This window comes from Lagopus muta, chromosome 16 (genome assembly GCF_023343835.1).
Source record: "Lagopus muta isolate bLagMut1 chromosome 16, bLagMut1 primary, whole genome shotgun sequence".
NCBI lineage: Eukaryota > Metazoa > Chordata > Aves > Galliformes > Phasianidae > Lagopus > Lagopus muta.
In genome coordinates, this window is record NC_064448.1 from 14,423,765 (window position 1) to 14,441,951 (window position 18,187).

Sequence of the window (18,187 nt, forward strand, 5' to 3'; positions counted from 1 at the left end):
TACCCTCTCCCATACTTCTCCTCAGCAAAATCCCAGAGACACAAAGGAGTCTCATACGGAAAGCCCAGACAAATTTCCAGATCCTGAAGACTCAGCAGAATTTATTTAAAGCTCCCTGATCCATCCGCATGTGCTTCACAGTTTGCCCACCTCTATAGGCTCAGGGTAGTGCCAGGCGCACGGGGCTGCAGGAGCAGCACATGCACATGCAGCAGGAGTAAGCAATGAGGCAGACAGTGGAGGGACCGTGCTCAGCACGGGGCTGCGGGGCAAGATGCCAGCCTGCTGCACCAGTAGGTTTTGCCCTGCTGTGCTGAGCAGGATGGCAATGGCTGTGTGCTTGAAGCACAGCAAGCCCTGGCTCACGGCCACACAGCTGAAGGTGCTAGCGCTTCCTTGGCCTCTGCTGCCTGGTCCCGTGATGACCCAAACCCCAGTGTGAGTGGAGGGGGAAACCTTCAGAGCACAGCTCTGAACTTAAGGCTGGGATATAACAGCAGACTCAGGCTGAGGAGATCTCTGCTGGACATTTCTGAGGGGAAGGAGGCACTGCAGACACGGGCAATTTGTGCAAGAGGAGAGCACAGACTCTCTCCCACCTGTGACAACACACCCTGGCCAGGCCAGCCACACTCAGATGGGGAGCTACTCCATGGTACTCCACTGGGCTGGGTGTCAGGGTGTGCCCCTGATGGGCTCAGGGACTCATTTGCTTCTGGCAGGGCAGAAAGGCAGCAAGAAGTTTCATGAAAGCAGGGCACATGATGCAGTCCCCAGGTCAGGAAATGCAAAAGCAGAGAGCAAGCCAGGGCACAGGGTCTCACAGGGAGGTGGAAGCGATAGGGCCAGCTTGTACCACGTCTGTCCCTTCAGCAGGAGGATTAAGGCCACGGGGTTGGACAAAGAGAAAACATGAGGAGAGGATATGGAGGAGTCAGTAACATGAGCAGAAGCCAGGTGTTCCCAACGGGCCAAGGACCCGGCATAGCGGCCTGGCCGATGTGCCTTGGGAGGGCTCTTGCTCACACATACAGTTAGGACTACCTTACTTAGTGGGATAGAAGATGCTGTGTGTGCTCTGGGGCAGATCCCCAGCTGTCTGCTCACTGGGAGTCTCTAGCAGGTCAAACTCCCCACCTTGGTGCATCTTGTATTCCAGTAAATAGGGTGACACACAGTGGTGCATTGAAAAGAATGGACAATATGATGCACCGATGAGAACTCCAGAGAGAGAATACCTCCTGCTTGTGCCTGGGGGTTGTTTCGTGCTCCGGCTGGCAGCAAAGAGAGGGTTAAAAGTAACCAGCAGAGTCAGTGAGGGAAATTCTCATAAGCATCACAATTCAGTTGAATTTGGGCACGTACACAGACCCCTGCCCACAGCCAGGACTGGTAGCAGCACAAAAGGACTGAATCCCCTGCTCAGTGCAGGGCTGAATTGGACTAGGGTGCATCCCAAGCCAGTCCAGGAGTGGGCAGAGAGCAGAGGGGCACGGCTGCACGCTGGCAGGGTGCGGGTATGGGCATGTAGCTATGGGCACCAATGGAACAGGGGCCCAGTATGCTCCCAGCAGCCAAGGATCTCTTTGCTTGCATGGTGGTGACTGTTGGCACACTTGGCCCTTCCTGGTCCCGCGCATCAGAGTGAGGCTGTCCCACAACCAGACCTGTCTGGTGACCAGCCATGAGGCAACCTGGAGGGTGCTGGGAAAATTGTAGCTGCTTCTGAGTAGGGCATGATGGCTCCATGCCCACTGGTGAGGCCAAGAGCCATGTCCCCAGACTAGATGGGTCATAGCAAGAACTGGGGCTTGTCTCATGGAGAAGGGGTTTCAGATGACTGTTCCCCAGTGCAGTCCTTCCCACCTGCAGCCCAGCCCCAAGAGAGGAAGACAGAGCCCTGATGCCTGTGTCCCATCCCCCTGCTTATCTGCTCTGGTTATGAGCCAGCCCACCCATCCACCTCCATGGTCTGCTGCCCATGAGGTCTGTACCTTCAGCTCCTTGATCTTCGTCGGGGTAGTCACCTCCTCATCCTCTGTCTCAGATCGTCTCCCACTGCCAAACTCACCATACTCCTCCTGTTTTTCACCCTCTGCTCCGGCATCGTGGTTCTCACTGACGGAGGCTGGGCGTGAGAACTCTGTGCATGCAGAAAGAGTCAGGTCACGAGCAGTGAGCCACCACCCCTGGCCCTGTCTACCCCAGCCCTCTGCCCCCTGCCCCAGTCTGGCTTAGAGTCAGTGGCAGTGGAGCCCCAAAAGGACCTGCAGCAGGGAAGGGATTCTTGATGGTGATGATGACCCAAAGCTTAGTACTTTATCACTCCTTGCACCACCCAGGCCTTCATATCTGCCCTGTGACCAGGCAGCCGTAGCCAGCCATACCCGTGTCCCCGCTGCTCACACAGTCTGAGGTACCACTTGGGGGGCAGAAAGACCCTCTGCCAGGGAGATCTGGGTAGAGAGAGCCTCTGGAAGTAACCCTAGCTGCCCACCCCTCCAAAGCGGCCTTCTTGTTCCCGCCAGCGGACCGATCTCACTCCCCCTGCCCTGTTTGGGGCATACCTCCATCAAGGCTGCGAGACATGGTGTACCGTTTGCTGGAGGAACGCTCGAAGAAGGGCGCTGGGCGGTCAATGAGGGCGCTGGCCTGCCGTGTCTGTGCCTGCGTCCGCCCGCTGTAGCGGAACTTAGAGCCCATCACCAAGAAGCCCTTCGGGGGCGGCTCTGGAGATACCAGCCTGGGGACAGAGAGATGAGGTGGTCAGTGAGTCCCAGCTGTGCCCCCGGCACCGGCCCCAGACACCAGTGTTCAGAGCAGAGCTGAGATCACAGTGAAGGAGTTGAGATGGCATCGGTGCAGGGCTAAAGAAGTGACAGAAGGAATTCAGCATTACAGGAAGTTCAGGGCTGAACCAGCAAGTGGTTCTTGGCAGCAGTGTGTGGTGGAGCCAATGGAGCAGATATGGCCTGTACTTCTGTGATTCTGTGGCCTCGTACGTGGGAAAGACAAACCCATGCCTAACATAATTGGGGTGCAGCAGGTCTGAGGCTGAGAGAGAAGCAGAACTCTTCCTTCCCTGCACACAAAAGGCAGAGTGGCTCAATGCAAGGGGCATGAGGCATGGGATGGATAGCCCCTGCTGCAGGTGAGAGGACAGCCAGCTCTTTCTCAGGCAGGGTGCAGGCATCCAGCACACTCCCCTGCCCCAAGTGAGCATGCTGGGACAGGCCAGAGACAGGAGCACGCCTGCCTCCAAGGCCTGGAAAAGGGCTCCTCACCTGAAGAAGGTGTGATGCTCTATGCAGACCTTCCAGAGACGCTTGGCGGAACGGTGATTAGGCAGCTTGAAGCCAATGGTGCTCTCAAACTGCTCATACTTGGGAGAGATAGAGACATGCAGTTACAGGCAGATCCTGCCCAAAGGGACGTGATGGGATGGGGCCTGACATGCCAAGACCTTCAGGTTCCCCTGGCAGGAGCTATGGCCATACAAAATGTCTTCTTCAAACCAGTGCTGGAAAGGCTCATGCCCAGCCCCAAAGGCTGGTGGAATTATGCCCTTACAATTTCGGCCTAAGCACCTTCCTCAATCCCACATTTTCAGTGCAAGAGAAATTCCCTCAAGAAACAGAAAACCCTCACAGCTTATTTTGGTGTTTTATTTTGGGAATAAAACACCAAAACACTTATTTCGGGAATCTCTCACTCCATTTCAGATGCACTGTCCGCTGGGAAGAATATGGGTAGAAATGAATTCTCCCATCAGTACACGTAAAGGGAAAGAGAATGAAATTAAAGTCAGAAAGCACTGATACAAAACAAAAGAAAAAAACTCCTAATGTCTCAGGGTTTTTTTCGTGTGTTTTAAGTATGGAAGACAAATTTTAAAAATGATTTTGCAACCCCATTCCTGGGACACCTCCCCGTGTCAACAGGCTCACAAGTGTCTGGCTTATGGCAAAAGGATTATGATATGCTTTGAGATCTCTGAACTGCTGTGGCCAAAGACATGAAAGGCAATGAGAGCAAGAGTGCAAATGAGAAGACACTTGCTCAAAGCCTCCCTCACCACAGGAGCTGTGCTCTCTCGGCCAGCTGAGGCCATTACCTTGGGACTTAGAGGCTAAGAATGAAGCCAGATGAGGACCATGGTCCCACTCCGGCACAGCAGGCACCCTGCTGTGATCCTGGGTCATGCTGTACCCACGGCACCCACCTCACCAGGGCGGATTTTGATGTAGAAATTACTCCTCTTGTAGGAAATTTTGAGGATCTTGGGCCAGGCAAAACGGTTGATCCTCAGTCGGTCCCTGTAGATGAGGAGGCCATTGGCACAGACTCCCAGCATGATGTCAATACCCTCTGAGTCCTGGAGGAGACAAGAAGAAAAGGAAGAAACTGCTCAGCTGTCCAGTAAGAGTCAGTCCATCCAGGAGTACCATGCTTCCTCCTGCTCAGCACTCTGGCTACTTGCAACCAGCTGGTAGAGGTCACAGAATCACAGGACAGTTAAAGTTGGAAGGGACCTTTGGATCTGGTCCAACACCTTTGCTCAAGCAAGGCCACCAACAGTAGGTTGTGCAGGACTATATCCAGACAGATTTTGAAAATCTCCAAAGAGGAAACCCCACAAAATCTCCAAAGAGGAGACCTCTCTGAGCAACCTGTGCCATACAGCAGAAGTTCTTCCTGATGTTCAGAGGGAACTTTCTGTGTTTTAGTATCTGGCCATTGCCTCCGGTCTTGTGAGTGCATGCCACTAAAAAGACTCTAGCTACACTCTCTTTGAATCTTTTCTTCAGGTTTTTATACACCTCACTGAGAACACCCTGAGCCTCTTCCAGGTTGAGAAGTCCCAGCTCCCTCATCCTTTCCTTATACAGGAGGTGCTTCAAACCCTTCATCATCCTCATGGTCCTTTGCTGCATTTTATCCAATAGTTCCATGCCCTTAGAATACTGAGGAGTCCGGAACTGAGCACAGCAGTCCAGGCGTGGCCTCACCAGTGCAGAGTAGGGGGGAAGGATCACCACCCTCAGCATGCTGGCAATACTCTGCCCAATGCAGCCCAGGATAGCATTGGCAAAGCATTGCCACAAGGGCACACTGTTGACTCATATTCAAGCTGCTGCCTGCCAGGAGTCCCTGGGTGTTATCTGCTAAGCTGCTTTCCAGCTGGATGTCCCCAGCATGTCCTGGTACCCAGGCTTTTTCTCACCCCATATACATGACTTTGCATGTACCCATGTTGAACTAGTAGTTTCAGTTCTGTTCTGCTCTTCTGCCCAAGGGGCACCCCCAAAGGAACTCGGGCACACATCGGCCACACATCACTGAACCAACTGTAGGAAACAGAGCTGCACCTACAGCAAGCCCCTAGTTGCCAGTGGTATGCTGGCACAATGGCAGGATGAGACCCAGTGCTGGCCACCACTCCCACAGCTCCTCAGCGCAGTACCTTGGCATGGTGCAGGTCCACCCCATACATGGAGAGCTTCTTGGCATTCTCAAGGAAGTGGATCTCTGCTTCCCCAGGGGTCATGCCCCTGCAGAGTGACAGAGAAGGGGACACATGACCAGATGCCCAGTGGGGAAACAGGCCAGCTCCTCGGTGCCCTCCCTCATCACCAGCTGGGGCTCACCGGTAGGTCTTGTGCAGCTCCATGATGCGCTCCTCCAGCTCCCGTGTCTGGTTGGGAGCAAAGCGGAGCTCACTGACATAGTTGCCTACATGTTCCTCAGCATCGTAGTCACCCAGTTCGGCCTGCACAGCATAGGAGCCCAGCAGGGCATGCGTGACGAAGGAGCAGGGCAGTCGCCCCGTGATGATATCTGCACGCAGCTGCAGGCACAAGTAGTATCTGCAAGAGGAAGCAGAGAGTAAGGGTGGGACAGAGGTTTGTGCTCTTAGAGCACTCTGTGACACTGCATGGAAAGGACACCCACACTGCTTGGCTCCCTGTGGGCGCTTCCACCTCCCACTGACACTTTCCCAGGCCCACTCTGCACAATTTAGAGGTGCCATGCACAGAGGCAGTGAGACGCTGACATCTATCCACCCTGTCCACCCAGCTGCTGCCCTGCCTGAGCACTGGCCCTCCACGCACTCCTGCCCACTCCTCTGGAAGCTGCCTCAGCAGCTCTGCCCATCATGGACACACTGCCTGGGGGGCCCCAATAGCAAACCTCACCTTGTGATGTCCTCCGTGAGCTGAGCAGGGTCAGGAGGGTAAAACTTCACAGTGAAGGCAAAGTTCCAGGGCCCACCTAGCGAGGGAGCAGTAAGGGCAGGGCTTGTGATAGCTGCCAGCAGACTGCACAGAGCATTCAGGCATTTAAATAAAGTGTCCCAGGACTCCAAAAAACCCAGTGCAGGGCAGGAACGAGGGAGCTCCAGAAGGAAGGTGATCCAGAAGGAAGGTCATCTTCCACAAGGAAGATGAACCCCTGAGAGTAGCTCCCAGCTGCTCTGGCCAGAAAGACTAATGTGATTTAGTCAAACAACCCAAACAGTTGAGGAGAGAGAAGCATCACAACCTTGGGAGTCATCATCTCAGATTGCTTCGTGCCAAAATGCAAATCACAGCAAAAGCCATATACATCCCAGTGGGGTGACACCATGGGCACTGGCGCTTCTGCCTCACAAGTGCATGGTCTGGCAAGGCAGCATCATAAAGGCTCTCCTGTATCCTGGTACCCATCCAAGCAAGCTCACTCCATGCCTCCCACAGCCCCATCCTCCCCACTCAGGGCAGGAGGAAATGGCACAGAGGGAGTGATGAGGTCTCAGCCACTCTCTCCCTGCTCTCCAATGCCACTTTGATGCTCACACCTGTCACGAGCAGAAGGGGAGGCTGATAGGGCTAACACGCAGATGAATAAGCAGTACCTCCAGGCCCCAGTCCTGCATCACACCTTGCAGGAACCTCCTATGTGCCTGTAGAGGGCACAGCAAGGATAGAGCAATCAGGGGTATCACACTGGGGTCAGGGTGAAGGACAGATGTGGGAATGGGGAGAAAGTGAGTTTCCCTACTGCAGTGGCTGAATTCACACGGGGCCCAGTTTCCAGCCACTTCCAGCTCAGGTTTCCCATGCATGACATCCTGGAGCTTCAGGTGCCCAGCTGCATCCTGGCCTTGTCCCATGACCTGCCTGGAACCCATTGAGGGCAGAAAGTTACAAGCAGCAGCAAGGGCTCAACCATGAACACTACCTGGGGCCAAGCTACCTGGGAGACCTGTGGGCCCCAGCACTTGTAGGGAAGTTGCCCTCACCAATTACTTACTGCGGATCTGCTTCTTGATCTCCTTGGAGGGGTCCAGCCAGTTCTGAAAGGAGGAGACAGCATGTCAGATGGCAGGCTGCCCTGCTCAGCAGTGGGGTGGCTACAGAGGGGTCCCCCAGGCTCACCTTCTGGCTGTCGGAGTCGCAGAAGGTAAGGCCAAAGTAGTCCTTCTCCAGGAGGTTGAGGTGCTCACATACCATGTCAAAGAGAACCTGGCCTCGGGCATGCTTCTGCAGGAGATATGGAGATGCTCACAGGGAGCCAGAAGACAAAGGCACCAGGGGAGGGTGGTGCCAAGCCAGGGCGATTCAGCCAGCCCGGGCACCTCTGACCCATACCACAGGGCTGGCACAAACACACCCCAAACCTCTTGGGAGATGATGCTGCCTGAAGGACAAGCTCCTTCCCAACACCCTCCCCAGCTGCAAGTAGTGGCCAGGTCCCAAGGCACAGCAGGACGAAAGAAAGGCATGAAAAGTCTGAGCCACATGCTGTGATAGAAGGGCCCTTGTTACCCAGCCCTTTGAACTTCCCTGCATATTTTTGCTTCATACCAGTGTCAGTGAAGCAATAAGGATCGCTTATGGAGATGCCCATGTGTTTATCCCACACTCACAGCCTTCTTGGCCCAGGAGACCCAGACCTCCTGTCTCTGAGGCACCCATTCCTTCAAGTACCTCCACCAAGCAATCTGACACTGGAGCCAAGAGCACCACTCACACAGAAACTAGCACTGCTCCAGCATCCCACTGCTGACAGACTCCCAGACTCGAATTCCTCCTGACCTCCAAATCTTTTTCATTTCACTCAGCAGTAACCACACCCTTTTTGTTATCCTCCCTTTCCTGCTGACTCAGACTTCCAAGGCAGGATTTCAGAACATAGCAACTCAAGAGCTACCACATCAAATGGTTTGACCTCTCTTTTTGATTTTTACAGAATTAAATATTAACAATCCCTGTGTGCAGGCATGGCAGAACTATTTCTATGGAGCCTAGCAAAATGAAAGAAGAAATTCAGCACATATCTTTCTGCGCTAAACAATTTCTTCTCCTCTCCCCTATGCCCCAAATGACTTCTCCAGAGAGCAGAAGCTCCCTGCTTGCTGAGTCAACCCTATGCTTTGCACTGCAACAGAGAAATCAACCTTACCATGAATAAAGTCCCACATGCCCCAGCACACTGCCAACATCAAGCACTGGGAACAAAAACAGACTAAAAACAAAGCTCAGCGGGAGCTGGGACTGTAAAGCTCTGCTTTTCCTAAGCTTGGCAAGAAGTATTGTTCTGATAATGAAGCAGCCAGCCACTGTACAACCCAGCTTTCTGTTTGCATGCAGGTTTTGCTTGGAAAACACAAATTGGGCCTGGAGAAGGATGACACCACCTCATGCTGTTTCAGGGCTGACCAAACTCTCTCCTTTGTCCCATGAGCCTACTGCAGTCATGGCAAGTGCTCTGCTCCAGTTCCTATTCGAGGGAGCTTACATTTTCATGAGGATCCATCTTGCCACAGTCACTAAGGCTTGCTGTGGCAGACCTTACCACTGAAATGACAGTCAGGGCTGCCGGAGCTGAGGCACCAAGGCCATTATTGCCAGTGCTGCAGCACAAAGGCCAGCCCCCCAGCTCCCAGTAACTGCCTTGGGGCACTCACTTTTCCAGTGCAGCCACAGAGAGCAGGAAGCTACATTCTCTACATTCATTAATCCTGCACAGTTGAGACCTCATAGAACCAGGACCTGCATACAGATGCAGGTCTGCTGTGCGCAGCCAGACTCACAAGCCGCTGTCACCATACTGGGAACAAGACATCTTCACTCGCTCATCAGCAGCAAGTGCAAAGGTCTCCCTGGCAAAGGCTTGAGGATTTCTGCTTCTGAACAGTCTCAGCATTTGCATTTTTCACATAAAGTTTCTCAGAAATGTTCCTCTCACCAGGAAGATGCTACATGTCAGAGAAGTGCTGTCCCCTCGATCCTGCAGGCAGGAGACAGCAGCACATGTGAGGGACAGAAATGTGCTCTCCTAGCAAACACCCCTCCTCTGAGCAGGCTCAGAGCCTCCTCCCCAGTCCCCTACTGCAGGAACCAGTCCAAACTCTACCCTTGATTTAATGCTGGGTGTTTCCTCACTGTGCTGATAGCAGCTCAAGCAGCCCTGGAGTATATCCCAGCATAAGGCTGCCTCTGGTGGGCACCAGTCTGTCTGTTCCTTCCTGCAGTGACAGCCACTACCAGACAATCATGTGCTCACACTGCATGTGTGTGATGGTGCACAAATAGTGAGCAGACATGTGCCCAGAGCAGGGTGCCTGGCCCCCTGCCCTGCCCGCACACACGACGCATCAACAGCACATATGAATCACTTTTGTTTACACACACACACACACCACTGCCAGGCTTCAGCACACCTCCCAAACAGTCCCTGCGCTGCTAGCTCCATGGGGAGGAACAGCGAGGGATGAGAAGATGAAAACAGTGAGGATGGGGTGAGGTGCAGTTTGTAGCACTGCCAAACTGTGTGTGGGTCTGTGTGCACACACAAACCTGTCTGGCAGAGCCATGTGTGCCTGCACACGTTGGCCTCTTCACACAAACACACGCACACACATCCTTTGCCTTGGCATGCGGGACAGCAAACACGCTACACTCCTGAGGTGTCAACAGATACACTGGCATATGTATGTGTCATGCACATATTTTCAGGCACATATTTGAAGGCAAAGCTTTTTCTCCAACTTCTGTTTCCTAGACACTGTTTTTGATAGCAACTAGCTAACAAATTTGGGCACTCTGGGCTGAAACTGCCTTCTAGGGTCTGTCTCCCCAGCCTTTTTCTTTGTTTTGAAATTCCAACTTGAACAGTTATTCCTGTGGATCATTTTGTCTGTATGAGAAGTACTACAAAGCTGTCCTTGGAAGAACCATGACACTGGGGATTTGCTCGAGACCAGCCTTGGGCTGACACATCTCCTATTCAGTTCCAGTGTACCTTCCCCAAGCACACGACTCACCTCCACTTCACACTCATACTCAGAGGCATCAAGCAGGGTCACTCTACAGAGAGCACTTTTGACTTTCTTGTTGATTTTCTGGGGTGACTTCTGGGTCTTGCTAGGCGTTGTTTTGTCAGATAGCCCATCTGTCTCGCTGTAGTCTTTCTCCTCCATGTCTGTGCCCTGGAGAGTGAGAGATGCACATGGTAACCTGGCACCACTGCAAGGATGGAAGCCTCTGCTTCCATCCCTTAGCAGTGCAATAGTCCATGCTACAAGCAGCTCCCCCATCCCACACTGTTTTGGTATAGTCATGGATGGACTCTGGAAAAAGTATGCCTGTGAGTCTGGTGCTGGTTCAGCAGTTGAGACCTCCCTGCTCGGGAAGCTGAGGCAGCTCTACGGCTGCTGGCAGCATTGGCAGCAGTGTGGAGCTGAGGCTCCCGGCCTGGTGGTGGCCATTGGGGTGTACCTGTTGCTCCCAGCCTTGCTGAGGCAGCTCAGTTTCTAGGATGCTTGGCCACCTGCTGCCTTCTGCCCTTAGTGCGAGCACGAAGCTCATCTGCTGACCTGCACAGGCTTCTCATGTGCATGCCCAGCCTGCAGTGCTCAGGACACAAATTGCTACTTGAGAAAGTGGCTGTGCAAAGCCCGCATCTTGCTTACAGGGCCCCTGCCCTGCAGCAGGGAGCATGCCCAACCCTCAGGGAAGGATAAGAGGCTGCAGAGTCACAGCACACCAGAAAACAGCACTTATAAAGGGTCTGGCATATAACAGCTAGGGCTCCCTCTTCCCTGCAGGCAGCAGTTTGTGGGCTGGGTATGCCAAGTGCCCTGTTCTGGTCTGACACCAAGAGCTGCTGGAAACAGCTGGAAGCTAAAGCTACCTTCAGTCACCCAGAGCCATCCTTTCCCTCCTGGGCTCCTCTCACTCTCACTCACCGGCTCTGTGTTCCGGCTGTCAGGTTGTGCTCCAGGCTTCTCACTGGCCTCGGTGTCCCGGCTGGCAATGCCAGCAGCTGTGGCAGCAGGGCCGTGTGTGGCTGCCTCCAGCTGCTGCTGCGGGGCCTCCTCCTGCACGCTCTTCACTTCTGAATCAGGGCCCGTCTCTGTCGTCATGGCTGCTGGTCACTCTGCCCCAACACTGCAAAAGAGCAAGACAGAACTCCTCACACCCACTGCGCAGCCCCGCAAGCACCATGGAGATGTGGGTACGGAGGATGCTGTACCCCCAGTTCAGGGTCCCCTCTTAAATTCAGAAGAAAAAATATATTTATCATGGATACAATATCTATATTATATATGTAAGATATATTATGAAATTAACTAAAGGTTTTTTTCTGGGAGGAAAAAAATCAGGCTGTGAGTCAGGTCAAAACACTGCATTCACACAGGAAATTGCAAACGTGGACAGCTTCACACGCTGCATCTGGGATGGCTGTTTTTCCCTCTGGACTTCCCAGCCCGCTGTGTTCCCATGGCCAGCATGGTCAAAGCCCACATGGCGGATGGGACCTCTGCCTCCAGCTCCTGGTCCATACACCATGCAAGTGCAAAGCTGGGGCCAGGAACACAGCAGAAAGCAGTTTCAGTGGTTACTGTCCTTCACTGGGGTGCTGAGTTACAGATTTTTTAAACCTTTATATTGTCCTCGTCCTTCCCACATTACACTTTGTAGCACAGTATCTCCGTCTCCCAGAAAAGCTGCAGCGAATGCAGGAAAGAAACAAAGAGAACAAACCCGCTCCACGCCATGGACACTGCTGCCCAGGGGATGGCAAAGTTGCTTGGTGACACTGCATCCCGCCACTGACAGCCCTGTGAGTCCCACCTAGTCACACGCTCTGCAGCATGTATGAGAGAGCAAGAGCCAGGTCAGAGCCACAACCCAGGATAGTCAGAAACAGACAGCTGCCTCTGTGCCGGGCCCAGCTGGGAGCTGGGACAGGCAGGTCCTGTGGCAAGGGAGAGCTCTGCTCCTGCTAACTCTGAGTGCTTGGCTGAGGGCAGGAGAAGGGCTCTGAAGGTCACTGCCAGTTTATTTTTTCCATGGAGGAAATGCAACAGAGGGCTGCTTTTCAACTTCAGATTAAAATTTACATGCTCTCTGTATGAATCACTTCAAAACACTTCTTTTAATTAATACGGGATCTCTACATGAAAGCAATCACTCGGGCCCCAAACCACCCTGAATTATTCACTGAAAGTTTCTCAATTTTCTTCCCCCCATGCCCACACATTGAGCCCCAAGGAACAGTCTCAGCTCTGGCACGGAGTTTGCCCAGGGGTGGCAGATGGGGCTGCACTGCCACTCTCCAGCTAGCGCCGCTTTCCAATCTCCAGCTCAAAGCTTCTGGTTGAGGGTGAGGAGGCTGAGCCAGGCTGGCTTGTGAGTGCCCACTCTGTGGGGCTCAGCCTGGCCCTGCCGCCCTATGCCATCCACACTTGGCCCCAGCAGCAGCGCCAGCCCCTGTCAGCACATGGGGCATCTGCTTGGAAGACTAGCTCTGGGGACCGTACTTTTGGCTCTAAGTATGAGGAGTTGCTGAGGCTGTTGAGAGCACGGATGCAGGAGTTCAGGGTGGCTGAGCCTACATGCAAAGTCACCAGTGCAAGGACAGTGTCCCTAGCAAGGTGTCTGATGTGGCCCCCAAACCCATCACTTCCTTCTTCTGCCATGGCCTGGCTGCTCCTTCCCACTTCCCTCCACCCCCTTCACTGGTCCCAGTGGGAGTAGGCTCATGCATTCCCCTCCAGCTCTGCTGGACGCAGGTTCTACCCAGCTCCTTGGCATCATCAGACCACCAGCACCTGCTGCCCCTGCTGCAAGAGGGACCAAGGGCTCACAGTGTGTGAAAAGCAAACAGAGCCCTTTCCAAGGGGGCCCATCAGGTCCGTCCCTGAGTCTGTTCCCACCACAGCACTGTGAGCACCCAGGAGGGACAGCAGAGCCCCACAGTGCTCCCAGGGTCAGGGCCCAACTGCAAAGCCCATAGAAGCTGCGGGCTTTTTGCAGCAGCTGCAGCTTGATGCTAGTGGAGCTTATATGGCTGTGGCAGGTTGGGACAGAGTTGCCACTTGGAAAAGTGTCACAGTAAGCATGCCTGCACCACAGTCTGTAACTAATAAGCTCTGCAAACCAGTGCCTGGTGTGAGACCTCCCCATCTCGCACAGTGCCACGTTTCAGCAGCCCCAATGAATAGAGCCCCATGGCTGCTGCCGAGCTCCAGGGGTCGTGGCACAGCAGAAGGGGCACATCTTGGGGGAAGGCAGGAGCAGGCACAAAGCCACTCAGCCTCTAAGGTTGATGTCTGCTTCATGCAGAACCCCCTCCACCATGCTTGTCCTGCACAGGATGGGAACCGCTGCCAGTGAAAGAGAGGGAAAGAGCTATGGAGGAGCCCTGGAGGCACAACACCTCCCAGCTGAACCCTGCAGATGTGTCTGGCCCAGGCACAGCCAGCACAGGCCTGGATGGCCACACTATCGCTGCCTCACTCCTGGGCACAGCCACAATGGATGCAGTGAGGACCCACAGGGGAGTTGGTGCCACATCCGCATAGACAGCACCAGGAACCAGCAGGGTGAGGGATGCCCAGGGCTGGCTGAGCTCTGGGGGTGAGTCTTGGCCTGGCTCCTCTTGTACCTGAGGATGGCAGAATCCAGCATGACACTGCCACCCTGCACCGTCTGCACTCCATCACACGGCCCATGCCTGCTGGAAGCCCAGCTATGGGAGGAGGCCTCCAACGAGAGCAGGAGTGCCAGTGAACCAATCATTTCCACAGTGCTTGGATGTCCAGCATGCCAAGTCACCTTCAGAACTTAGTTACAGATGGGGGGAGCACCTGAGATGAGGCAGCTGCCCCAGCTCTGTCCTGCAGCCACATTACAGTTTGCCTTCCTGCCTGGCTTTCCCATCTCCCTCCATGTGTGTAAACATGGCCCTGGCTTCTAGCATATTGTTAGCAAGCAATTCCATTCCCTTCTTTCCCCAGGGAGCCTGATCAGTTCATTTTCCCCATGGTTTTTGCTGCAGTTCTCAGAAGCTTCAAAACCAGAGAGTGTTTATTACTGGAGCATCTCTGTGAATTAAGCAGGAATTGTCAATGTTTGAAAGACAGAGATGCTTCCAGATAGCAAGAGGCTGGCTGTGCAGAGCGCTTGCCACCTCACTGTACTTTTCAGACGCAAAAGCCAAGCTCCTACCACCTCCCCTTTGCAGAAAGCTCAGTGCTTCTGCAGAGACCACATAAGGTGAATAATGGGTGGGAGAAAGGCCATAAGTCTCAGCAAACTGCCAAAGGGACAGCTTCATCGACACACCACAGACTGACAGCAGAGGTTTAGATCACAATCGCTGCCACACTGATTGAGATCAGTGGAAATGCTGTCCCACTTTGTTTCTAAACAATACCTAGAGCGGGACAGGACCCCAACCTGCAGGGCAAACAGCCTCCGTGCCATCCCATCACTCTCATTCATTACACGGCACCTGGGATGAAGTTGTGCCATATGCAGAGCCCGCTGCCATACTAGCCCACCACAAGCTGCCCTGTGATTTCCATTTCAAAAGAGGATCAAAGCACTTAGTGGTGGCTGTGCCAGCAGCTTCCACTGAGCTCTGCTTGGCACCAAGCTCTGCCAGGACTGCAGATCATGCTCCGGTGAGGGAACCTGCTGCCCCATATGTGCCTGCTGCTCACTCTCCCACTCCAGCACCTTGCCCTGCCCTTCTCACACAGCCTGGCTGCGTTTGCTCCATGAATCCCCTTTCACTTGTCCCAGATGGCTAAAGGCTCTGCCCACCCCACGTGTTACTCCAGACCCCTTTGCTCTCCAGCTCTTGAGCCAAGCTGCTGAAACAGGCATATTAGAACAACAACTGCAAAGAAACCTTCATGGGATCATATGCGGGCCTGCAGTGCCTATGTTCTCCCACCATCTCCCTGATTCTCTTTTCGTTGGTGTTTTCCTCTTCATCCCCATCAAGCTGGGTGTGGATTCACGGATTTCCCAGACACTCTGCCCCCACACTTCCACAGCGCATCACAGCTCAAGCCTCCGCAGTGTTCCCCTCCCAAAGTCTTCCCTTCCCTGCTGCCTCCAGACAAGCAGGGTTTCACCCAAGCCTGCTTTCTCCTTCTACTTCTCATTCACTCAGTGTTGCTCATTCACTCAGCTTTAAGGCTGAGCAATCCCCCTTGATCCTAGGCTCAGCTTTCCTCTCCTTGCTCCCCACTGACGATGCTGCTATGCAGCAGTAGGGACTGGAGATTTCTCTGTTTCTGAAGCATCACACACAAGTATCCCTGCAAAGCCCCCTGTGCTGAATACCTGAATGCACCCCCCATCGGTGCAGCCAGGCTGGTCAGAGCTCCACATCAACCAAACCACATTTTGTGGTTCTCTCTCACCACTGTGTACAGCAGCTGCCAAGGGCTCCATGGGGCTGCCAGATAAAAACTACTGCCAAGCTGCAGGACAGACAGCAGCTGTGGGACAGGCAGCTGCTGTAGGAACAACTAGAGATGCTGGCCACAGCAGCACTGGTGGGGGGAGCCTTGTTTCCTAGCACTGCAGGCAGCTGGGGACTCGCAGAGCCTGAAGCAGCCCCACTTGAACATGGCTAGCCTGCTGCACTGTGGTGGACAGCCCACAGCACCATACCTGCAGCAGTGAGCCTTCTGATGTGCAGTGCTGCTGCAGGACCTGCAGCGAGGCCAAAAAAATCCCAGTGGCTGCCTTGTTGACACTTGGGTGAGAAGGTCAGAAACACAGGGTGCTCCCAGCTCCTGTAGAGTGAATATCACTGCTCCCCATACAGGGTTGGCAAGAACAGAGATCTGCACTGTCCCAAATGGTTCCCTGGCTGGAAAACAATCCCTCCCCCCCTGCCCAGGCTCTAGGACCTGCAACATACCCAGGCTCTGCTCTGCTAGGCAGGTGCTGCTGGTGAGAGCCCAGATGCTGCAGCTGCCCGGACCAGCTGGCCCCCCAAAAAGCCGCAGTGCTACAGAGCATCCTGAGTGGTTCCTACCTTGGTGCGAGCTCCTTGTCCTCATGCTGCCAGCACAGCTTCTCCACTGGGCTGATGCCACACACAGGGCAGTGCTTTCTGCAGAGCAGCCGCTTCCTCGACTCCAACACCCCCGCACATTGATTGATGTGTACTGCAGCCGCAGCAGAGCTGGGAACTGGGCTGCCTTCCTGCCTGCCCGCTGGCATCCCTCAGCTCCCCCCACAGTGCTCAGACTCCCACCTCACTGGGAGCTCTGTGCCTGAAACACAGCCTCTCACTGTGGCACAGACCCTGCGTGGAAGACTGTGCCAGCTCTATCTGCCTCCTGTTCAGCACTCAGCCTCTCTGACCTGCAAACATCTGACTCATCCTGGTCCAGGTACCAGAGAACAAGCTGCAATTCTTCCGGCATCCTTCTCAAACACACACCAGCAGGGAAGGCGCTTTGTCACTCAGCTGCAATGTGGGGTTTTCAGCAAGGAGCTAGATCCACTACACTGTTTCATCCTGAGTCAGTACAGCAATTCTCTGCATCACACAGGTCTCCTGAACAGTTCATAGGGCAGAAAACACACTTCCTCTGAAATCCGAGCACCCCACTTGCTCTAGTTCAGCAGTCAGCTTGGAGATGTACTGACAGCAAGAGCTGAACAGAAGCTCTTCCTCAACCCTGTCCACAGCAAAGAGCAGAGCGTGACATGCAGCACAGCTCCACTCATGACACATGTGGCTCCTTGTGCCACTCTGCGCATCAGGGAGGAACTTCAGCATGGAGTAAATACTGACAGCTGCACCACAGAGGTGTACTGTACCTCATGGTTCTTGAAAGCACAAAGTGCCCAAGAGTATCCACAGCTAACATTGTCACAGCAGAGGGATGGATCCTATCTTCAGTGAGTGGTGGGAAACCCTAGGGCACTGGTAGAGCTGCTGTGGAACATTCTGGGTATTGCCCAGCACCTCAGCCTGAGCAGCCCATGGCAGGCAGGCAGAGCGGGAGCTGCACTCAACCCCACATTGCCTGAAGCACTAAGTTCTGCAGAGAATGACTAGATCCAGGGTCAACCTGCAGCCCACCTGGAGCTGACTGGGGCTTACAGAGGCAGCCAGCTTGCTGAGTTCAGAGATGGGCAGCTTTCAATGCCGGGCCACTGGGTGCTCTCATGCAGCATAGACTGCTGCAACAAGCAGAGATGTTTGTCAGGAGGAGCAGGGAGACACACAACTGCAAAATCACAGCCCATGGACCCAGCTTCCCCCAAATGACGCAGCAGTTGTGCATGCTCTTGCTCTTAGGGAGCATACCCACCAAAGGCAGAGGAAGAAACCCCCTCTCAGCCCTGACTGCCCAGCTGCCCATCAGCATGAGCTCCAAAAACTGCCCACTGCTGACTTTGTGATACTCACAACTCTCTACTGTCAGGACCACACATTCCTCCCTTGCAAGCACCTGTCCCCAGGGGAAACAGTAGAGCAGGGACCAGGCTGCAGCCCCAAGGGTAAGCCAGGCTGATGCTGATAGATCAAGCAATCACTCGTACAGGTGATAGTGAAGCCATCTGAAGGGAAGAATATGCCAAATGGTTTTGATGGGCCGAAGGTAACACTATGCAACATATCTCTGCCCTGAATCAGCACCATTCTATTTGTGCCAAAATAACCATAATGCCACAACACACACGTGGATATCTGTATTGTGTGGAGCACACAGCGCAAACATCTTTTATCTCTCCTGAAAAGACCAGTGAAAAAGGAGCTCAATTTTTGCCACAAATGTTCCTGGTGAAGGAAATCACCTCTGCACTCTCCAACCAGGACCACAGCACAGCCCTGCAATGGGTTCCAAAATCTCCCTGCCCAGGTCTGCACAGGC

The 18,187-nt window shown here is 53.9% G+C and overlaps 1 protein-coding gene across 13 annotated transcripts in view; it reads right to left on the minus strand.

The window, feature by feature from the left end:
- Positions 1–18,187, minus strand: part of EPB41L1 (erythrocyte membrane protein band 4.1 like 1) — a 68,774-nt gene that overhangs the window by 21,262 nt on the left and 29,325 nt on the right. For 11 of the 13 annotated variants that reach the window (XM_048962637.1, XM_048962635.1, XM_048962634.1 and 8 more), the window contains 12 exons: positions 11,234–11,435; positions 10,310–10,474; positions 7,419–7,523; positions 7,294–7,336; positions 6,198–6,273; positions 5,649–5,867; positions 5,465–5,552; positions 4,223–4,375; positions 3,285–3,382; positions 2,568–2,743; positions 1,995–2,143; positions 1,239–1,274 (listed from right to left, as the gene is read on the minus strand). In XM_048962637.1, the coding sequence (XP_048818594.1) occupies positions 1,239–1,274; positions 1,995–2,143; positions 2,568–2,743; positions 3,285–3,382; positions 4,223–4,375; positions 5,465–5,552; positions 5,649–5,867; positions 6,198–6,273; positions 7,294–7,336; positions 7,419–7,523; positions 10,310–10,474; positions 11,234–11,410 (1,485 nt within the window). In that variant the 5' untranslated portion in view covers positions 11,411–11,435. The remainder of the gene's footprint in view (positions 1–1,238; positions 1,275–1,994; positions 2,144–2,567; positions 2,744–3,284; positions 3,383–4,222; positions 4,376–5,464; positions 5,553–5,648; positions 5,868–6,197; positions 6,274–7,293; positions 7,337–7,418; positions 7,524–10,309; positions 10,475–11,233; positions 11,436–18,187) is intronic. The other 2 variants (XM_048962636.1, XM_048962630.1) reach the window with 1 other exon arrangement.